We start from the raw sequence: 22,245 nt of genomic DNA on the forward strand, positions 1-22,245 counted from the left end.
CCCAGCTTTCCAGCAGCATTGGACGCTCCACTGATGCTGTCTTAGAGGCATATGATAGCCAAACACTGTAATAAGACGCTTTTTATTACCCATCTTTATATAGGTATATCAAAAAGGTTACACATTCAGCTTTAATTACATTTTTCTGAAATAAATATTTAAAAGCCTTTTCAAATAGAACAGAAGCAAAGTGTTTGCTCGGTGATTGTAAAATAGGGTTTACCAGGGAGTGAGTGACAGAATTGGGGCTGAGCAAGCAAATAAAGAAGATGCAAATGTAGACCTTGTTTTCGCAGTGACATGTAAATTGTTTTGACTGCGGCAACCTTTAGTTTTTGCATAAATCTTAGGTTTGCTTTATTGCAAATGCAGTATTTCTGTAGCGTTATATTCAGAGACAATCCACGTAGTAATCTCAGGTGCGCAGCAGCCTCAGTTAGCTGCCATTATTCATCTACAGGCCACAGCAGAAAAGGCAAGAAGCCGTTTCAGAAAAATCTCTGTGCATACAGAAATAAGTGTCCTTTATCGCTAACAAGATCAACTTTTCATCGTTTTTTTAAGATATAGGTTGCACGAGACACAGTGGGTGCTTGACGTAAACGGAGCTCTTCTAAGCGATGTTTTCATTTCTGTTTAGTTCTGCTCTGGGAATATTTATGGTGGCCTTGCACTTGAGAGCAATACAAACATTCATTAGTGTTATCAATGAGAACTCTCCAGTGTGCTCTAATAATGCTTTACTATCAGCCTGATAAAGCAGCACTTATTAGCAGCCTAGAATTTACAGACTTCAGATTTCCGCACAAGCTCAGTCCCTTGGGGAACGATGAGAGCGTGTTTTCGACAATAATTCATGACAAACAGATAAAACACAGAAATGAAAACAACAGACTTTGGATTACACCCAGTGCCAGACATGTTCTCTGTAAACTGAACTGTATGTGAACCAGAAATATGTCGACAGTTTTTGTTTTCTTAAAATCTATTATACATAGCTACATACATATAGATTATACCATCAGTCAACCAGTCAGTTAAAATAGTGTGCGTTTAAATAAAGCTTAAACTGCAGTGCAGAATGCAATAATATATATTCTATCTTTCGCAAATAAAATACTCTGGAAAAAAATAGTTTCTCTTTGAACTCTTTAGACCTTACTGTAATACACCGCCCACTCTTTTTTCTCCACATCGTGAGTGTGACTCTTTACAAACCCATTTATTTCCCCGTTAATGTTTCCATTCATTTCCCCCTTTTTTTCACCATCTTCATGTTCTTTTCTCAGAGCCAGAGGTGGTTTACAGGTGTGCCAGTTCCACAAAACTTTGTTCATATCATCCTGGGCTCTGATACCCAACAGCTTTTCCTCATCACTCTTCCACGTGTCTTCATCTTCGTTGTCGCTGTCGTGTTTGCTGTGATGGCGGTGGAAGCTTCTCATCTCTCCGCTGATGTTCTCAAAGTATTGCTGGATGCAAACCTTGGCAAAGCTCTTGGCGTGCTCCTTACAGGTTTCATCGAACATCTTGCGTTCAATGTCAATATAATGGGACCAGTATTTGGTTTTGAGGAAGGCGGCCTGGGTGAAGCATGGCCGAATAGCTCGGATCAGGAAGGCAGCGAAGGTCATCATGAGCAAAACCATCCATCCGCATGCCTGTGAAATGCAGAAATGATAAATCCAGCAAAATGACCACTATTTTGAGCTCTCTAATGATGCACTATAAACAAACTATAGATGTTAGAAGGATCACACATAGACATCCTGCTAATCTTCACTCCTTCTGATTTATCTGTGCTTGTGCAGCTACTGAAAATCAGATGTGGTGAAGAAGGCATATTTAGCAGCTTCTTGACAGCGTCATAGCTCATTAACAGAATCTGTATATCAACTGACTTTTTAGAGATATCTTACTTTTAAGCCTGTATAATTGCCCTTCAGCTGATCAAAGACCTAAATAACAGTGTGGGTGTTTTTGGAAGAAGTGGAAGAGGTCCCAGTTCCATGAATAATAAATTTCAAGGCTTATCTATTGCTCTAATAAGCCAGCAGGAAAGCTTCAGTGAGCTCAAACTGTAAAGTGAATTATAGTCTGGCAGGGAGATTTAAGTTAAGAGCAGTCTTTGAGGAATAAAGCGAAGAAACTAAAATTAGTTTTCCTTGTTTTGAAGTTAAAATAGTTCAGTGAAATGACAGCCAGGGCTGAAGCCAGGATTTTAGAGACACTGAGGTCACGAGGGCCCACATTGGTACTCTTTTGATGGTTTTATTTAATTAGATTATTCATATTATTATTATTTTTTTGTGAATTAAATTTGATTGCGTAAATGCCTTTTAAAGGACAACTCTCTACAGTTTAGAAAGATGGTGAATCTTTGGTTCCTTATTTAGCTATTCATTTAGTTAGCTTAAGAGTCAAATCTAAATCTGTTCAGCCGAACAATACTTGAAACAGCCAAATACAAACTCACCAATTTATTTTTTTTAAATTAAATATTGTCAGCTAAGGGCAGTGTTGTCATTTTGTTGTCAGTCATTTTGACTTGCCATGGAGAAAAACTGCAGGTGGTACTAATAACAGTAACAATACGTCTTTTCTAGTCAGCTACTCGAGTGACAATGAGTCAGCACGAACAATACCAAGACTGTGGAATTCAGCTACCATTACTTTTTAATGGAGAAATTATTGACTGATACCAGCAGCTGGACAATACCGACATTTTGTGTTCTATTTATTTTGGTTTTGGCCTGTTTATCCACATTGTTTCTGCCAGGGAAACAAAAGAAATCTGCATAATTAAAAATTGGATCACATGAGCCAGACTTCCCTCAAAAGAGCCTCGAAAGATCCCTTAAAACAGCTTGAAATCTTTCAGCTCTTCATTCTGCTGTGTTTGAAGATGTAGTCAGCACAAACATTGGCCACTCACAATGATAAATGTCTTTTTTTTAACCGTTGGTGTAAATCAGCAAGGATGACACCAAAGTCCTTCAAGAAGCAAAGCTCACCGCTTTGCTCCCATCTTAGCAAAATCTTTAGGCAGGTATGTGGGGGTTTATTTTTAAACGGCTAAATGAATGGAGAGAAGGCCATAAAAGTTATTTTCTTTATGATCATAGGGACAAACCTGAAAAAACCCACTAACAACTAAAGCTGCTTTATTATGGCTCTAGAGCACAGAATAAAATTCATGTTGTGGTTACAGTAGACAGAGAAAAAATAATATGTTAAAACTTTCAGGAGCATCTATTGTGCACTTGTGTCAATGGAACAACATGATTGGCTCATACACCGATCAGACATAACATTTATCTCCTTATCATCTCACCCTTTAGTGGGTGAGATATATTAGTGTTCTCAAAGCTGAGTTTTAGAAGCAGGAAAAATGGGCAAGTGTTAGTATTTGAGCAAGTTTGACAAGGGCCGAATTGTAATGGGTAGGCCACTGGGTCAGAGCATCTCCAAAATTGCAGCTGTGTGGTGTTCTTGGTCTGCAGTGGTCAGTATCTATTAAAAGTTCAAGGAAAGAAGAGTTGTGAACAAGGGTCACGGGCAACCAAGGCTCACTGACGAGTTTAGGGTGGGGAGGCTGGTCCATGTGGGCCAATCCCACAGATGAGCTGCTGTAGCTCAAAAAACTTAATGCTGGTTCTGACAGAAAGGTGTCAGAAAACACAGTGCCTCACATTATTATTATTATTATTATTATTATTATTATTATTATTATTATTGCTGAGCCCTGTCAACCACCAAAAATGTGTGCATCAGAACTGGACCGTAGAGCAGTGGAAGAAGCTAGCCTGGTGTGATGAGTCACATTTTCTTTGACATCACTGGGATGGTCAGGTGCATGTGAATTGCTTACCTGGGGAACACTTGGCACCAGGATTCACTATGAAGAAGGATAGCTGGCAGAGGCAGTGTAATGCTTTGATAATGCTCTGCTGGGAAACCTTGGGCCCTGCCATCCACGTGGGTGTTACCTTGATATTACCAACCTAAGCATTGATGCAGACCATTTACACCCTGTCATGAGAACAGTATTCCCTGATGTCTGTGGCCTCTTTCAGCAGGATAATGAGGCCTACTAACAAGCAAAAATGGTTCAGGGATAGATTGAGAAGGACAACAAAGAGTTTGAGGTGTTGACCAATCAAGCATCTGTGGGATGTGTTAGACCAGGGGTCCCCAATCCCAGTCCACGAGGGCCGGTGTCCCTGCAGGTTTTAGATGTGTCCTTGATCCATCACAGCTGATTTTAATGGATAAATTACCTTCTCAACATGTATTGAAATTCTCCAGAGGCCTGGTAATGAACTAATCATGTGATTCAGGTGTGTTGACCCATTGTGAGATCTAAAACCTGCAGGGACACCGGCCCTCCTGGACTGGGATTGGGGACCCCTGTGTTAGACAAACATATCTGATCCACGGAGGCCACACCTCTCATCTTACAGGATTTAAAGGATCCGTTGCTAACATCTTGGTGCCATATACCAAAGCAGAACTTCAGGGGTCTAATGGAGTCCATGTATCCACAGGTCAGGACTTTTTTTGCCAGCAAAAGAGGAATCAACACAATATTAGTTGGTCATAATGTTACGGTTGATCGGTGTATGTTTCCCATTTTGGCTATTAATATGCTTTTTGGATGAAGATATATTGGTGTATCCTCTAAATGCAGTGTTTTCACTGTTTATTTCACACTTGTATATTTAATGTTATCTTTTTTTCTCAATTCTACTATAAGTAACATTCTTGTATTTGGCCCTGACAGTTTCACTAAGGAGGTCAGTCAGCACATCGGCCCCACATCGGCGGTAATTAGATCATTTTCTAAGAAGCTTTTGGTATCATCTTTGAACAACATCTAAAGTTTGAATCTCTAAGCTGTCTAATATCTTAATCTCTAAGAATGTCTAAACTCATCCAGTCCAGTCTATTTCAAAAGTCAGACCTTAACTATCTGGAACTTTTAGTCGACACTTCAATTTTCTCTCGCCTTGATTATTTTAACTCACTTTTCACTTGTATCTCTCAGTTCTTCATAGCAAGTCCTATTATTAACACGTAAAGCTCTACATGAGCAGGCCCCTGCATATGCAGTGCATCAGGAAAGTATTTATAGCTTTTTACTTCTTCCACATTTCGTTAAATTTATTTTCAACACAAAATTCTGCCCACCCCTTAATGATAAGTTTTCCTAAGTAAAAAAAAAAAGCTTGAAATTCTTACGAATTTATCAAAATGAATAAATACATAAAAATAGAAAATGTACATAGATTTTACAGCCTTTGCTTCACCGTAGGCATGGTATTGGCCCAGTTTCTGCCAGACATATTGCTTGGCATTCAGGCCAAAGAGTTAATATTTATTTCATATTTGTTTAATCTCGTCAGGGTCGAGAGAAAGAGCAAGGCTGGATTTCTGTGGAATGGCTATTGGGTTCTCGGTCACCTCCATGACTAAGGCCCTTCTACCTTGATTGCTCAGATTGACCATGCGGCCATCTCCACAAAGAGTCCTGGTGGTTCCAAACTACTTAAATGTATGGATGATGGGATCTAGTGTGCCCATTTGGACCTCGACAGAATCCTCTCTCTGAGGGTATTAATATAGCACCAAATCACAATGTGAGTCACCACAAGGCATTTTTTATATTGTAAGGTAAAGACCCTACAATAAAATAACACTCAATGCATCATGACTTCAGTAACCGCGGCCTATTGCAGCATAACTAAGGGAGGATTCAGGGTCACCTGATCCAACCCTAACTATATGCTTTGTATAAAAGAGTAGTTTTAAGCCTAATATTAAAAGTAGAGAGGGTGTCTGTCTCCTGAATCCAAACTGGGAGCTGATTTCACAGAAGAACCAAGCTGAATTCTCCGGCTCCCATTCTACTTTTAAAAACACTACGTAACAAAAGTAGTCCAGCAGTCTGAAAGCAAAGTGCTTTACTGGGGGTGTTTGGTACTCTGAGATCTTTAAGATGAGATTGGCCCTGATTAATCAAGACCTTGTATGTGAGTTGAAGGATTTTTAATTTCATTCCGGATTTAACAGGGAGCCAATGAAGAGAAGTCAATATTTCTCCCACAGTGGCTTCTCTTCATTGGCTTAACAGGTGTGTGCCTTTCCAATTCATGTCCAATCAACTGAATTTACAACAGGTGGCCTTCAATCAACTTGTAGAAACGTCTAACAAAGGATCAGTGGAAATAGGATACACCTGAGCTGAATTTTGAGTGACATGGGAAAGGCTGCGAATGCTTATGTGCATGTTATGCTTTTTGTTTTGTTTTTTTAAATAAATTTGCTAAACATTTGAAGCAATTTTCCACTTTGTCATTATGGGATATCGTGTGTAGAATATTGAAGAGAAAAATAAACTTAATCCATTTTGGAATAAGACTGTACCATAAAAAATTGTGGAACAAGTAAAGGATACTTTATGGTTGCACTGTATATCAAAGCTGGTGAGACCTTATCACTCAAATCATTTGATGAAGGTCTCCTATTTGTTCCGTGTGCTTTACATTAAAACCAGAGTCTATCTAGCTTATAACCTTGGAACAGCCTTTGTCAGCCTACGAGTTCAGCCGATTCAGTGATTTCTTTTCAACCACTGCCAAAAAGTCTTGATTGAGGGTAGCTTTCCCTAATCTTTCTCCCATTATTTGGGCCATAGTTTGCATCTATTTGCCTGTATGGAAGTGTGTATGTTGGAATGAATGCCTGAATGTTGGATCATGTGGTGTCTGCCTTTTTTTTTTTTCTTCAAACGGGTAAACACTTTGTAACTATGTGTTTGGAAAAGTGCTATACAAGTTAAGTTTTTTGTTTGCTATCGAAGTGGCTTATCAAACAACCATCATGGCATATAGCCACCAGCTTAGCTACTATTAATATTTTTCATAAATGTGGTGAGAGAAATTGCACACCTTGCTTGATTTTGTCAGAAAGTCATACTTAGAAACCACTCACACAGGGTTGCAAATAAACAATGGGATACCTGAGATATACACTTGATGTATCTCGATGCTGCCTCTCTTAATTCCTTATCCTCAAACAGGTCTTTACAAGGGATACGTGCCAGGAATTTTAACTTCTCCGTCTCTGACATTCCTTGAATGACACTGGAATTCGCAAACCTGTCAATATCCAAGCTGATGCTGAAAGCGCAGAGGAAGCTCTTCCCATCCATGAGAGTGACAGACACCCACACTGCAGGGGCAATCAAAGATCTCTGTGTGATTGAGCAAAACATGTAGCGCAGGATTGTTGGATCCTTGATTCTTTTCCCAGTGGGTCTTTTCCACTCCTCTGCCAACACTGACACATTATTGTTCAATACAAAACCTAACAAAAAGAACCATATGGGAGGAATAAGAAGCAGTCCGATCCCATAGGTGTAGTTATACTCTGGCATACAGGGACAGCTGAACTCAAACGCTGAGTACATTTGAGCACTAGCTAGTGCCATGATACCACAGATTCCATTCATAAAAGACTCCTGGTTGGATTGGAGAAACTGGAACATCATACGAAACTTATCCATCTTGAGAAATGTGTCGGGTCTTTAGTTCACAAATACTTAAACCTGTTAAAAAAAGGACAGTAACATGTTTAAGATAAGGCAAAAAAGGCATAAAATCAGATTTTTACGAGAAATGATTATAGGTTCTAGTAAAATCTTTATTAATGGTTAAAAAATAATTGCAAATATTTTACATGTGATATAGAAATCTATAAAAGATGGCAAAGATCAACTTTTGGAGTGCCATACTGTGAAACAACTATTTGAATGTTGAATTTTAAGGGAAAATAAACCATCAGGCCAAATGCTATATGTGTTATTAAGCAGTCAAGTAAGTGATAAATAGACTTTTGGTTCTGCATTCCTTTTTCTATTGAATTAGAGGCTTAGTAGGTAGAGAAATATCACAACACTGGACTGTCAAAATTTATTAAAAGTGATTATTACTTATCTTTAAAGCATTTGGAACTTACTGCATATTCATTAATTAGGCCATAAAACATAATTTATTAAAGGCACCATGTTAAATAGTGATATTATAATCTCTGTAAACTATGACTTCTACTTTAAAACAGCTTTAATGTGGACTGGGCTATCGGTTTAATATAGAGGAATAAATACAAGAAATACATAAAATACACTTACCTCTTTAAACAAGAGTCAATGAATAGATCAAAGGTTTAAAAAAACCATATAAGGACAGTGTCCATAATAGAAGTTTTGCTGTTGTACTTAGCAATCATCATACCCCTGACCAACTGAAAGGTGCTTCTCGAACTCTCTGTCCAAAGCGAGCAGCATCATCTGTCATCATGCCCCTCCCTTCATAGGCACCTGTCTTTAGTGTGATGCCAAAACAAATTCTGATTCACCCCGCATTCTCAAAAGTACACCTGTTAAAGGGAACATATAGTTTCCATCGTTTCTGGGAATGCCTTTATTTGCTAATATGCATGCAGTGTGTGGTGAGGTTTATTCGAGAAACCCGAACTTCGAGGGTGTAGTTGTGTTAATGTGTAGTCGTAACAACGAAGACATGCAAAAACACTTTCAACCCATTCAAATATCTGTGGCTTTGGCTGGAAAATGTAATTGTCTAAGAGGTGAGGGTTCAGCCTGTTCTCACTTGCGTAATCAAAACCAGAAGAATCAAATCGAAGGCTTCACTTTTAAAATATAACTACTAATGTTATCACATATTGATTACTTTATTTCACATAACTCTTTTAGAGCACCTGGACCCACTGACTGTAATAGAGCTTGACAAACCAGTTAGAAACCCACAAGAAGATAAAAGACAGAGGCACTCTCTGCTATTCATGCATATAAAACACCATTGTTTTTATTTGAACAAAGGTAGGTGGCTAAATGCGTTCATTTCATAGTATACTATGAAATGATCTAAACAACCTCATACTGCTTACTGGTAAAAACTGTCTAACCGATTCAAAGTAATTGCTCAATTCTGACATTTTGAAATTGCAGTTGAATTTACAGGAAGTCTGTGCTATCTTTTCTTCTGTCTATTGCACAGGAAAATGTCACAGCAGAGCACATGGGCAGGGTGTGCAGGAAATAAGTCACAGAAGGCAACCTACATCTAAAATAGGAAGAGATCACAGAACCTGCGGCTGTGCAAGGTTGATCTCTTAGTTCCGTCTGTATACCTATTCAGTGCGTTGCATTATTGAGATAAACATACTTTCTGGTGCGTATTCTTCTTCTCTTTTAATGTCATGTGCAAAAAGTAATCTAGTATTTAGCATATAAAGTAACAACAGAAAGAAATAAGTAAAGAGAGGAAGTTGCTTCGTTCTCTGTTTTCTTGCATCACTGTAAAATTTGCTAGCAGGAACATTGTTTTTGAATTATTTTAATGGATAATTGCAAGGTTTTAGATTCAGTCGTGTTTTGTTTTATTAATCACTAATTAATCACATGCATTTTTATAATTGACTGAATGCTGCCATTTAATTCACTCATAGACAATACTGACGATGCAAGAAACTCTGCTGAGAGTGTTTGTGGTGGGTCTCGGTCTCCTAATGTGTCCAAAGGATGACCCTGGAGTTGAGGAATGGGACGGTATTGTCAACAAGGACATGCAAAGGCATGAAGAGAAGCTGCTGAGAGAGGAAGAGAAACTCGACCAGGAAATGCCACCTGTCAGTGAGAAAATACACACAGACAAAAATGAGACTGAACATGACAGAAACTTTCATGATGAACAGAAGTCTGATCAAAACGTCACTGAAAAAGACAAACTTTTAGAGTCAGAAGGACATGGCAGCAATCATGAATTACTACGGGGCCGATCCACAGCTAAATCAGATCCAAGTGTGCCTAAAAATGATAATGCTGAACCAGAGGCTGCTTTAAAGACATCACAAGATGCTAATGAGCTAAAGGGAAAAGATATCCATACTGACAGCTCTTTTGGAGACCCTGGCAAACCACAGGGGCAGCATGCAAGACCTGAGAAGGAAATATCTAGTTCCAAAGGACAAGACACACCTTTTAAAAATGTCAAGACATCAGAAAATGAAACCTCAGAGAAATCAATTGCAGAATGGGAAAGAGATTACCTCTGGTACATTTGGAACACATTCTCAGTGATTTCCATGATCCGTTTCTGTTGGAAATACCTGAATAGGAATTCCCAAATGACACAAATAGCAGCCTCCCCTGTGACGTGCGCTGCTGATGAAGTGCAGCTACCAGACATCGGCACACTTAACGATTTTTATGCTAAATACGTTCAAGAATCATCTCAAAAGAAGTGGAGGAAGGATGAGTTTCTGGAAGGATTTGCAAATGACCTACTAGATGCTATGAGGACCATATGTGGTAAAAATGGCAGTATGGTGATTGAGGACTTTCAGATGCTCAGTGCCTGTAATATCATTGTCCCTTTGACCCCACCTAAGCCATTTAGTTTTCACATTCAGCTCTGTAACCACAAAGGGAGGGATTTTTCAAATATGCCAGTGTGCGGTCAAATAAAACTTTTGGAAAATAAGAAAACCCAAGATTGCCCCTGTCAGACCTCTGATGCAGATGAGGATATGGTTTGCCTGCTGCATTCTGACCACAATGAGAACGTAAGGACAGAAATTACTGAGGTTTGTGATGGTTTTCTGTGCTCAAAGAACACTCCTTTCTTGTCAAAATCACTGGTCTCCAGATGGTTTCAGAGCACTATAAAACAAGCATGGAGACTGATTTCACACAAGTATGAGTTTGAGCTCAATATTCACTATATTGATGCTCCTGGTGCTCTAGTGATCAGGTTCAAGTCAGGCAAGAAGATCACCTTTAGTATGAATCCCGTGGTTACATTTAATGATGATGCTTATTTTTTCATCACACCTTGGTCCTCAAGTGATGCAGATACTTTCTGGAGACTATCCTTAACCAGCTATGAAGACCATCTCCTAGAACATCTCTCGAAACGCCTGCCTGAAAATGCTTGTCATATTCAAGCACTTGAAATTGCACGTTTCCTTCACAAGAGGCAGACTGCAATGACAGGAAGTAGTGCGCTGAAAGATTTTCATTTCAAAACGGCCCTAATGCATCTGCTTCTCACCACAGACCCAAGACACTGGAACGCAAACTGTGTTGATTCGAGGTTACGAGACTTGCTATCCTTTATAGAAAGAAGCCTTGAGAAAAAGGTACTGAAACACATTCTCATTGGCAGTTCTTTAACTGAGGTTATTGAACTTCCTGCTGAATTAATCAGAGCAAAGCCAGTGAATCTCTTCTATCCTCTTGTGGTACATAACTGCATGTACAGGAACGCTATGATGCATTTCCAGGAGATGCTTAGAAACGCATACATGATGGTTGATGATTACGCAAAATATACTGAAAGAGCAAACTGAACATTTGACGACAGTGCAATTTAGAGTTTTAATTTTCAATTGAACCGTTGACAGTAAACAAGTTGTTGTACATTCATAAATGGCATACTGTGCAGAGTTCAAGAAATAAAGCCGCTATTTTTAAAACAATTCTGATCATTTAAACATTAAATTATTGGTCCCAATTGTTTAGGAAGTCCTTATGTTTTTCTGTATCTGAGTCATCCAAGTTGAACATGCCAGCATCACGGGACTTCATCTTGGGCTCAGACTTTACATGTTCATCTTCACTGGTCAAGTCAACCATCCAAGAGTGACTTGAGATTATCTTCCTAGAAGCTGGTGGAGGGGGGGGGAAAGGTTTAAAATTTTATTTGCTCACATGTGAGACCACTTTCATGCCTTCAGTGTTCTGCAAGACTGTCTGGTTGTCAGTTTGCATCAAAAAGACTTCATTCAACTTGCAATGAGCTAAGCTTAGCTGAGTGAAAAGCTATTGCATCTCATGTAAATTTAAAAATTACCCCTTTGCTGTGGTGGCGAGCAAGTTGATTCACAACAAGCGCACACAGTGTCATACCCGTAGAGCTCTTTCCAGCTAAAACACAAAGCGGGGTCAAAAGATTTGATGATAGCAAGCACAAAAGTAACACCTCGTAGAATTTCAGTTTAGCCAACTCACCTTCCAGTCACTGGATCATAGTTACAAGCCTTCGAATTACGAGTTGGAGTAGGTGACCCCATAAAGATCTCACAGTGCAAGTACTGTTCCTAAAGAGACATTGCATTTAGTGTTTACATAATGCATTTCATGGCATCCATTTCTATACAACCTATTGAGGCTACCTGTGATGAGATCATGGAAGCAGAGTCCTTGAAGATGACAGCTCCCACAGTCAATCTCTGCACCATCTTCGAGCTACCAGTAAGGAACTTTGACTGTAGCATCACCTTGCCATCAATCATACAGCTAGAATTGGAGATCACAGGTTTATCCACTCGCAGCAAGTCACCCCAGTTTTAATTATGATACTGTAAAATTATTACCCATTGTTGTCAACGACTGTATATTTAGGATTTGAGTCTGGGTTGCTGGAAGGGGTCATGAAGCACTTGTTGATGTAGAGCCTTTTATTTCTAGAGCTTGCTGTGGTGTAAAGTACACTGGCCTCAAAGTACATCGACTGTCCCAAGGTGTAGATTTTGGTCCCAGTGACATTATTTCCAGACGCTTTAGTAGGGTGAAAGTGGCAAAGCACAATAAAAGGCAAAAATAAATCAGGCTGCTGCATATGTTTGGCTAACTGAGTGCATTGTGATGAGTTCTGAAAAATGTTTGTGGAACATTTTATCCTTCCCTAAGCTTTCACCAGTATGGATGCTGTTGTAGCTCCATAGTGTACATTTGCATGCCAAAATAAAAGACAGGCAGCTGTTATGGTATATGAAATAAACATTTGCTTGAACTTAAGCTTGTCTGTGGTGTACTTTCTATAAAAAAAAATTTAAAAAAAGTCCTTGCACAGAAAGGTTTGTCAAATTTCTATTTCCTCATTCATACCTAGAATTAAAAAGGTTTGGATGCTACTTTCCACTTTGATAGAAGACTTTGGGAGTTTAATATTTAGTGTTACCAGCCATATTTGAAAGTCTTTACTTTAAAACATACTTAAGGCCTACCATTTGAAGAATTCAAATTTTGGACAGTAATGAAATTTAGTCTAGAATGTTTACCATCTACAAGGGTGAGGCTGAACATTCTTTTTTGTTTCAGTGCTCTGAAAACTGTTCCTCCTCGCAGTTTGGGGTGGAAGCCAACTTTGTATGAGTGAAAGAACCTGCAATAGTTAAAATGAATTAATTGGAGACAATTTTAAAATTAAGGACACTTGGCTGATTGAAAGGCTTTCACAATCTTTTTTTTTTACAAAAAAAAAAAAAAAGTCTTACCTGGGAAACCGACACTGCAGAGGAATTTCAAATGGCATTTCCCTTAAAACTGGAGTGGTTTGTCTGAAGCGGAGAACATTGCTGATGGACAAGTAATCTGCATGACTCTGGAACATAAACATTTCCATTTGGTTTGTCACAGTAAAATATGAAACAAATACATTAGGACATTCACCAACCTCTTTCTTGAATCCACAGCCAGTTACAAAAGAGTAGAGAAAGTAGTAATAGTGCTCATTTTCTTGGTTAACAGGGCATGTACCTAGTTTCAAATATTTGTATGCATCTCTGGATTTGAAGACCCTTTTCCTGATTCTTACGTACATTTTATCCACATGGCACAAAATTTCAACCACATTGTCTCTGCCCATTTCTGCTCCTCCAGTTACAGGAGCAGCAGGAGCACTAGCAAGCAATATTTTCCTGGCCCATTCAGGAAGGGGCCTGACTCCTCTTTCTGGCTTGAAAAGCTGCTTTTGGTCATAGGAGGCTGGGACATTGAGATACTTGGGTAACTTCATTGCTTCAGGTGTTGAAAGATCTCCATGTGATGCACTCCTCTTGAGTTGAGGTGCAGAATCTTCCGTTTCATCTTCATCTGCCACTGTCTCCATTTTTTCCTGGTCTAATTCAGGATCTTGCCCAAACACACCATACTCAGCTTTATCTATAAACTGAAAACAGGCAGACCAAAACAGCAGAAATAAAAACCCAGCCTGCATCAGCCCCATTACTATTACAATTTTAAATTCCAGTGGCTGCCTCACACTGCTGGCCCTTCAACTAATAAAGCAGTGTTTCAGCCAGCTTTTGTATTCTTCAGTTCAGAAAGAATTCACACACCTGCTAGAAATGACAATCAGTGCCAACCAATGAGTGGTGGCCAGCAATAATCAGCTTTTTTTAGTGGAAAGTGGGTGGTGTTAAATTATGCTTCTTCCTAATCCTTTTTGATGTTTTTTATGATGATAATTTTTTTCATATGGTTTGTTTTGTTTGCTTGTGTTTTTTGTTTATTTCTTTTTTATTATTATTTAAACATGGTCAAAATAAAGCGACACATTCAATTACATTTCTCACATTTTCTTTCTGGTTGACAGTTTGACACCATTTTTTTTTATTATGTTTTTAATGTTGGTCTGTTGGTGGTTCCCCAAATTGAAAGCTAAATTATACCCACAACCAAATTGTTACATACAGGGAAACGGTGTTCATTTAACTTCTGGCTTCTATTTAGCTTCTGGCTAAATCAACACAGGCTACAACTTAGCAGGAGTTGCCCATGTTCGGTTAATTCATAGTATTCATACAGATGCATATCGTACTTTTTACGAGTCCACATGTTTGGATAATTCATAACCGTATCGTATTTAGGAAATGGTGATTTAAAGTATAATTTTTGTTGTTGTTGTAATTTTATAACTTTAAATCGTGCTAGGATGTGACGCAGTTGATGATGCTGACGCAGTTCCTTACCAGGAAGTTCCAACATAGTACATAGTACAGTACACTGTGGATGTACGTTTTGCTTCAAAGTGGAATACTCCTCGTAGGTATTTTCTTTATAAACAAAGGGAAGAAATCGCCTTTTGATTTTATTAGAGTACATTTATATGTAGGACAAAACAGAGTCGTTTTTATTTTGTACTTGTAGTTTGTAGTAGAATGCGTTACTGTCGTTTTTGTTAACTGGCTAGCTAACAAGCCAGCTAGCACCCGTGGTTGTTTAGATCAGTTAATATTGACGTTACATCAACAGGAACTAAATTGGGGTTCTAGTGCTAAATCGCGGGGTTGTTTTTCCATTGCATTCAGTGGAATAACGAAATAGCTGCATTTTTCAAAGTGTGTGCGAAGTAAAAGGTAATAGTTAACTTAAATCGTAAGTAGTGCACAAGCTAACTCATTAGCTAAGCCCAGCCGCGGTCGTCTTCCCTTCGGTACCACACTCGGGGACTGCTTGGTTTCTCCAGTGGATGCCTGGTGAGCTTAAAAGGCTCTCTGTAAAGCGGAACCAATGCGTGGGATGATGGGGACTCAGAGTAGTCCTGTCAAGAGCTACGATTATCTCCTGAAATTTCTATTGGTTGGAGACAGCGATGTTGGAAAGGGGGAAATCTTGGACAGCTTGCAAGACGGATCAGTAGAGTCTCCCTATGCGTATAGCAGTGGTAAATATCAATATCGATTTTTCTTTATTATTTTGAGATGACTTTAAAGCCAAATATGACCAACGGTAATGTGATTTGTGTTGGATTATGTGTGATATTAGGAATTGATTACAAGACCACCACAATTCTTTTGGATGGGAGGAGAGTGAAACTTGAGCTATGGTAAGTTTTTAATTTCTTTATTTTTATTATTACTATTTTAACATAAATATATAATATTAAGAATATTAATGAGGAAAAATTATTGAGCAACCCCTCAGTTCTGGCAGTAGTTCTCTAGGCTTTCAGAGGGTCTTTCAAAGTTTTCTTTAAACACTGGCTGCTTTTTCACTCGTGTTTATTCCACTCCTTGTGCCTGCACATTTTTAGAGGAATGTTGTTCTTTGTTTTGTTTTGTGTTTGTTGTTGTTGTTGTTTTGTATGTCAAGCCATTTAAAACTGATTTATGAATCATCCAAGCATTAAAAAGACTTTTAACTAAATGGTTGGACTAATGTTGTCTCCACAACAGACAACTTGCTAAAGAAGTGATTTTAAATTGTATCTTTAACACGTTTTAAAACTAGCAGCCTGTTGCAAAACACACAGAATTTAATCAATTTCTTTAGTAATCTACCAAAAATGCCAAAGAGAATACATTTTGACAAGCATACAGTAGTATTTTTCTCACCAACAAGGTGGTTCCAAAAGTGATTAGATGAAAACCTTGCATATTGTGCATGTTGTGTAGTACTTCTTTAAAAAATTCAGGAAGTTAAACCAGTGCAGGACAAAACAAGGAGTAGCAGGCCTAAAAAGTATTTTCACCTGATGAACAATATCTGAAAGTTATGTCTTTAAGAAATAAGTAGAAAGCAAAGACCTGACACATCACATGATATATGCATTTGGCCTTTCAGTTGATCCATTTATTTTACACCAAAACCTCTTCTGAAATGGGCTTAGTGGAAGAGTGGCTGTCAGGAAAACAGGGAGATAAAGCTGGTGTGTGCCAAATTACACAAGAACTGCACTAAAAATCAATGCCAACAAGACTCATGGAGGGATTAATGTAGATGTTTTGTTCAAATTGTCATCACCAGTGTGGGATCATGTTGACATAGAAATGAACAAAAGGCAGCCAGCGTCCAAAGACGAGCTTTGGGATGTTCCTAAAAAGCCTGGAGAACTATACCTGAACTAAAGGAATTACAAGAATACTCCCTAAGAGAGTTCAGGCTATGTTTAAGAGTAAAGGTGGTTATGCCAAACGTTGACTTTCAAACTCATTATATTATACACTGTATTTCCATGTATGCACTTTACAAAAAATCACTGCATCCATTTCCCATCTCTCTTGGAAATAAGAGGCATTTCAAGAGTTCTGCAGAGTGTTTTAAGCTGGTAATGGCTGTAGAAATGAACAAACCTGGAGTAGGCCTATTTTTCTAGCTTGTGCTTATGTGCCTCTTCAACAGGGACACATCAGGTCAAGGCAGATTCTGCACCATCTTCAGGTCTTACTCTCGCGGAGCACAGGTGACTGGAAAAGCCATTAGAAATATATATATATATATATATATATATATATATATATATATATATATATATATATATATATATATATATATATATATATATATATATATATATATATATATATTTTTTCCTTATTGTGGAATTCAATATTTATGTTAATCAATAAATGTTTTTCTTCTACAGGGCATCCTGCTGGTGTATGACATCACGAATGGCTGGTCATTTGATGGCATTGACCGTTGGATCAGAGAAATTGATGAGGTAATTTCCTTCAGCTAATCTCTGGAGTACAAAGAAATACTGGAAGCACATATAGATGCATGATGTCCCCTGTGTGAGAAAATCTTTTTTTAATCTCTGGTACAGAGTGTGTATCAGAGCGCTGTTTATAAACATTTCAGTTTCAGTTATGTAGGCAAATTGTTACAACCTCTTTTAATAGTGTGTACTTTATGTACTGTCTGTTATGCAAGTGCCAGCAACAAACCTTAACCTCAGGCAACTAGGCGCCAAAATTAACTTCACATATATTGGTAATTAAAAAAAAAAAAGAGAGGCAAATTTAAAAATGAATTTTAGGAAAACGAGCAGCACTGACAAGGCCATCTATCTCAGTCTCTGCATTGATGACGGGTATGACAGCGTAACGTATTTATTTATTAAGTTTTTCAATTGAAGAAAACTTTAATGTAGCTCAAGCTTAAACAAACCAGTATTTCAGCAAAACCATGTGGTAATATAGCGGACGTTTCACAACCCAACTTGACTGATGATACAGCAACGACATCATTACATGATTTTCAGCAAAACCCTGTGGTAATGGGACCGATATTTCACAACTCAACTGGACTGGAGAGAAAGTGACTTGCATTTCAAGCAATTAAAAGAAACCTGGTTTGAAAATACTTTTGAATTTGTGTGTAGATTTTTAAATTATTACCTTGTAAGGGTGGTCCAGAGAGAACCCTTGTTGAAAACCATGTACTTGTTGCCAAATCACAGTTGATGTGGGCAGTTGAGTTAATTATGAGGACCTAGATAATAACGTCTTTAGGTTTTACAATAGATGGATGTCTCCTCGATGGTTCTGTGTAACAAACCATCTGTCTCATTGGTTTGTAAATCTGTGGAACTTCCAGACAGTGTTTTATCCAAGCATGCAAGCAACAGTTAGCCTATCACTGCAGCACCCACTATTAATGTTGGTCCACATGTATCACATTACAGGTCGAGTTTTACAGTGACATTATATTGTTTCCTTCAGCATGCCCCAGGTGTGCCCCGGATTCTTGTGGGAAACCGGCTTCACTTGGCTTTCAAGCGGCAGGTTCCAACGGAGCAGGCACGAGCTTACGCAGAAAAGAACAGCATGACATTCTTCGAGGTCAGTCCGCTCTGCAACTTCAACGTCATCGAGTCCTTCACAGAGCTTTCACGCATCGTGCTGATGAGGCATGGGATGGAGAAATTCTGGAGGCCCAATAGAGGTGAGCTGGTTACGTTACTATATTTTTATTTATTTATTTTTTTCTAACCAGACTTGGGAGAAAACATATTTTGTTTTGTTTTTCTTTGTGTAATAGTTACACAAATCCTTCCAGAAAGGGGATCATGTAGATGCATTGCTGCAAGATTTCTTCTTCTGTTACTCAGATGTGAATAAATCGGTTTCAGTACTGAATCCTGTGTTGAATCCCAGAACATCATACACTGTAGTGGACATCATCATTGTTTGCATTTATACTTGTGTCTGGATTACTTTTTTGATCAAAGGTGAAACTCTGCTTATCGTAGGGACTTGGACCTAATAAATATTAGGTAGCCATTAATTTTCCTCAAAGGCAGAAGAGATAAGACTTAAGAAGTGATCTCTATATTGTCATCTGCAGTCTGCATTTCTGCCAATAGTTTTCATAGCATTTACTGCGGGGTAGTCTCTACTGTGCCCCTACATAAATCAAGCTAGCTCTTTGATAAGAAAACTAAGATTTTTATTTATGTTGTATTTAAAACGCTCTCTATTGTACAGTTTTTGTTTTATTAAATATACTCTCATTTACATAATTAAATTTTATGTAGTTGTTTGTTTGTTTTTTTGAATGTCATGACAACACAAGTGTGTTTTTTCGCAAATGGAGAAAATATAAGATTATTATTTTAAAAGTATTCTTAGTTAAGATACTAATTCTGGGTAAACTACTCAGAATTGTCTGGTTTATGTATGTTCACAGTTTACACTGAAGTTTGCAGGAGTAAAAATCTTTAATTCTATCTCTTGTTACGCAGAATATTCTCTTGCTTAGTAAATTTGATGGATACAGTGAAAAACCTTAATAAGTACTGCAGATCTCTGACACGTGCTCATCCATATTCCTGTGTTTCCACAGTCTTCAGTCTGCAAGATCTGTGCTGCCGTTCTATCGTCTCCTGCACACCGGTGCACCTCATTGACAAACTTCCCCTCCCTGTGGCCATCAAGTCCCACCTCAAGTCTTTCTCCATGGCCAATGGCATGAATGCAGTCATGATGCATGGACGCTCTTACTCTGTGGCTAACAGTGCCGCCTCAGGTGGTAGCGGTGGTGGAAGCAAAGCTAACAGCCTGAAGCGCTCAAAGTCCTTCAGGCCTCCACAGAGTCCTCCAAAGAGCTCGTCGTTGTCCCCTAAAGGAAACTGTAAGATATCATAGTGAAAGAGCAGACTGATGGTTCCTCCATAGAGCCAGTGTTAAAAGTGTTGTTGCTCCAAGAGGTCATGAGGCCAGAGAAAAGTACGGAGGCCTGCCAGCAATGGATATAGCTGTGAACTTTCCTTGACCTTTTGGGAACTGACTTGGATGGTTGGTTTCTGTTATCTCTTTCCGCGTGCTGGTGCCATCTTGTGGATGTTCGTTTACCTGTACTCTACTACAGCAACTCACTGTGATCAAGTAGAATAAGATTCCCCTGGGACCAACACATGTGAATCGAGGATTACAACTCACCGGTTAACACTACAAACAAATAGAGGGGCTTCTTTTTTAAGGTTTATTGGTATTTAAAATCTGACTTGAAACTGTAAATACATTACGTGCTCTTGTTTTGTTCTGTGGTGATTGTCTTGGGAAGGAATTTCTTATGCTTGTTTTGTTTTGAATGTTTTGGGGAGACCTGCTTCAGTGTTGTCTATCATTGACATTTTTTTCCAGCCTCAGTTGTCGTAACTTATTCAAAATTCACATAGTTTTTAAAATAAGATTGAATGTCATGAGAAAATCTTTTTACAAGCAGCCAAGGGCTTAAAGAGAATTTAGGATTTATTAACTGAGAGATGATGTTAGTCGAGGCATTACTTAATCTGTAAAACTGTCTGAAAAAATTCAAGCCAAGTTGGCTTGTTGGCAAGACTTAAATTTCAGCCCATTGAAATAATCCTGTATCTCCATCACTCATTTTTTCAGACAACTGTTTACTTGCTCTGACATTTTACACCTCTAAAGCTTGTTTTCTTTCTTGGATCACTGCTTAACTGGATTAAACCTTCCAGAGCGTGATCAGTTTTAATCTGTTAACTTATTAAACAATTGCTCTGTGCTCATTAGGAAACCTTGTACAAAAACATGTACAGATTGTTTGCTCATTTTGGGGGTTTAATCTTAAAAAACATTAAACATTTGTGTCTTGGTTCTTAATATTTCATAACTTGTAACGGGCGTTGGTGAGAAGAATCTTTTAATTTGGTTGCTTTGCAGATATTTTATATACATGATATGTATTTCTGAATGTAAAACAGTATTCACCTACATTTCTATGGCCATGTGGTTATATTTGAGATTGTAATAATTGGTGGTTGGAATATTCTTTAGTAGTTTCATACATTTGGTTGCACTTCTGCAGTTTCCCAGCATTGTTAAATGTGTGTGAATACTAGAAGAACTTACAGTCGTTCTTTACAGATGTGCTGTGGATATAATGCGAGCACAATGTAAGGTTGGATAAAGATTTCAGAAAGGATGTTAAGTATTTTAACCATGGCTACTGATATTTTCTTTTATTAATTGAACAATCTAAACAAATATTTTAATTTTGATCTGTACTCTTATTTTTGTTCCACGTTCAAAGAACATTGGTGAATTCCCACTTCAGCATTTTCATGGTTAAATACATGTATTCGGCTAATGGGGGGCCTACAAAAATTGGTGCATGTTTGCTATTGGCTCCTGTTCTATGTGATTTATTGAGACCAGAACAATGGATTAACAACTCTTGGGTGAACATCTAAAGCACTATATGTAAATGTTTGATAATGATTGTTGCTATCAGCGCTGTGTATTGGGATGAAGCCTTAATTCTTATTTTATCTCCATCAAAAACAGTCAAAATAAAGAGTAAAACTAAGTTGCATTTCTATTTTCATTTATTGTGTGCTTTAGATTGGGGGGAAATTTTTCATTCAGACATTTATCAAGTTCACTGTGGGAATTGTGGGAGTATTTTTGTCCTCTTTGTCAGGTCAGAGGCATTAAATCCCGTGGGGGGGTTGAATTGATTAGCTGCTCTCTTGGTATTGGCCAGCTTTGGATATTGGTCTAACATGGCTAGGAGCGCATGAATGCACAGCGGTCAAATGTCACCCAAAGGTTGCAGGGTCATTTCCAATGAAAAGACGAGGGGAGCTGCTTCTCATTGCCCCTGAGCTGGAGCGAGACAAAGATGATTCGCACACAGATGAAAATGTGGCGCTTTATGTCTTCCCACCTGACCGTGGCATCTCTGAACTCCGCGTGAATGAGGGATGGTAGTAAACTGACCCAAGTCTAGACAAGGAGGACGTGAACAACATGTTTTGCGAGACATGATGCGACACGCCCCGTGTTTGGTTTTCACGCTTTCCGCCTTGCGCCACCGACGACTTATTACATTTTTCTCCTTTTCATTTGTGCACGGAACCTGCTTAAATATAACGTGTATAACATCTGAATGTAACTTACAAAAAAGCAAAGAAGAAGAACAATAACCACCGGCTCTCGTGAAATTAAACAGCAAGTTAACCTTTTTCTTTTACAATTGCCATCTCTATAAATTCTGTCTGGACACATTTAACATTGGATTTCTCACCGGAATGTGTATGTCTGTGCACGCATGGTGAGACAGCTTGAAACCACGACTACACGTTTTCTTTGATGTTTTTACAATGTTTGTCCAGTTGCTTAGCG

General features: G+C 38.4%; 4 protein-coding genes across 4 annotated transcripts; 2 read left to right on the top strand and 2 right to left on the bottom strand.

Annotated features, from left to right (window-relative positions):
• Positions 1-79: 79 nt before the first annotated feature.
• On the bottom strand, positions 80-8,291 carry calhm1b (calcium homeostasis modulator 1b). Its single transcript, XM_085460944.1, has 3 exons — positions 8,192-8,291; positions 7,022-7,609; positions 80-1,661 (listed from the first exon to the last, which is right to left on the bottom strand). Exons 2-3 carry the CDS (start codon positions 7,565-7,567, stop codon positions 1,152-1,154), a joined length of 1,056 nt encoding a protein of 351 aa, XP_085317070.1. The 5' UTR covers positions 7,568-7,609; positions 8,192-8,291; the 3' UTR covers positions 80-1,151.
• Positions 8,292-9,169: 878 nt separating this feature from the next.
• On the top strand, positions 9,170-11,463 carry LOC146708326 (inositol 1,4,5-trisphosphate receptor-interacting protein). Its single transcript, XM_085460164.1, has 2 exons — positions 9,170-9,254; positions 9,532-11,463. The coding sequence occupies exon 2, from the start codon at positions 9,544-9,546 to the stop codon at positions 11,431-11,433; it is 1,890 nt and encodes a 629-aa protein (XP_085316290.1). The 5' UTR covers positions 9,170-9,254; positions 9,532-9,543; the 3' UTR covers positions 11,434-11,463.
• Positions 11,464-11,584: 121 nt separating this feature from the next.
• zp3c (zona pellucida glycoprotein 3c) lies at positions 11,585-14,629 on the bottom strand. Its single transcript, XM_085460166.1, has 8 exons — positions 13,542-14,629; positions 13,363-13,469; positions 13,147-13,250; positions 12,460-12,643; positions 12,259-12,382; positions 12,095-12,183; positions 11,937-12,010; positions 11,585-11,751 (listed from the first exon to the last, which is right to left on the bottom strand). The coding sequence occupies exons 1-8, from the start codon at positions 14,091-14,093 to the stop codon at positions 11,585-11,587; spliced, it is 1,401 nt and encodes a 466-aa protein (XP_085316292.1). The 5' UTR covers positions 14,094-14,629.
• Positions 14,630-14,766: 137 nt separating this feature from the next.
• On the top strand, positions 14,767-21,427 carry LOC146708328 (ras-related protein Rab-40C-like). Its single transcript, XM_085460167.1, has 6 exons — positions 14,767-15,533; positions 15,635-15,695; positions 16,991-17,051; positions 17,235-17,312; positions 18,316-18,538; positions 19,439-21,427. Exons 1-6 carry the CDS (start codon positions 15,380-15,382, stop codon positions 19,738-19,740), a joined length of 879 nt encoding a protein of 292 aa, XP_085316293.1. The 5' UTR covers positions 14,767-15,379; the 3' UTR covers positions 19,741-21,427.
• The last annotated feature ends 818 nt before the right edge of the window (positions 21,428-22,245 follow it).

This window comes from Copadichromis virginalis, linkage group LG6, assembly GCF_057382275.1.
Source record: "Copadichromis virginalis isolate Kocher_CV1m ecotype Utaka linkage group LG6, C_Virginalis_male_GT1.1, whole genome shotgun sequence".
Taxonomy (NCBI): domain Eukaryota; kingdom Metazoa; phylum Chordata; class Actinopteri; order Cichliformes; family Cichlidae; genus Copadichromis; species Copadichromis virginalis.

Bases quoted from the DNA above. Each gene is read 5' to 3' on its own strand.
- calhm1b (XM_085460944.1), bottom strand. From the start codon at position 7,567: ATGGATAAGTTTCGTATGATGTTCCAGTTTCTCCAATCCAACCAGGAG. The intron at 1,662-7,021 runs GTATCCCATTGT...TGCATTTCACAG, and splicing joins ACATCAAGTGTATATCTCAG to GCATGCGGATGGATGGTTTT.
- LOC146708326 (XM_085460164.1), top strand. From the start codon at position 9,544: ATGCAAGAAACTCTGCTGAGAGTGTTTGTGGTGGGTCTCGGTCTCCTA.
- zp3c (XM_085460166.1), bottom strand. From the start codon at position 14,093: ATGGGGCTGATGCAGGCTGGGTTTTTATTTCTGCTGTTTTGGTCTGCC. The intron at 13,251-13,362 runs GTAAGACTTTTT...TAACTATTGCAG, and splicing joins CTGCAGTGTCGGTTTCCCAG to GTTCTTTCACTCATACAAAG. The intron at 12,644-13,146 runs GTAAACATTCTA...ACCCTACTAAAG, and splicing joins CAGCCTCACCCTTGTAGATG to CGTCTGGAAATAATGTCACT.
- LOC146708328 (XM_085460167.1), top strand. From the start codon at position 15,380: ATGCGTGGGATGATGGGGACTCAGAGTAGTCCTGTCAAGAGCTACGAT. The intron at 17,313-18,315 runs GTAATTTCCTTC...TGTTTCCTTCAG, and splicing joins GGATCAGAGAAATTGATGAG to CATGCCCCAGGTGTGCCCCG. The intron at 18,539-19,438 runs GTGAGCTGGTTA...GTGTTTCCACAG, and splicing joins ATTCTGGAGGCCCAATAGAG to TCTTCAGTCTGCAAGATCTG.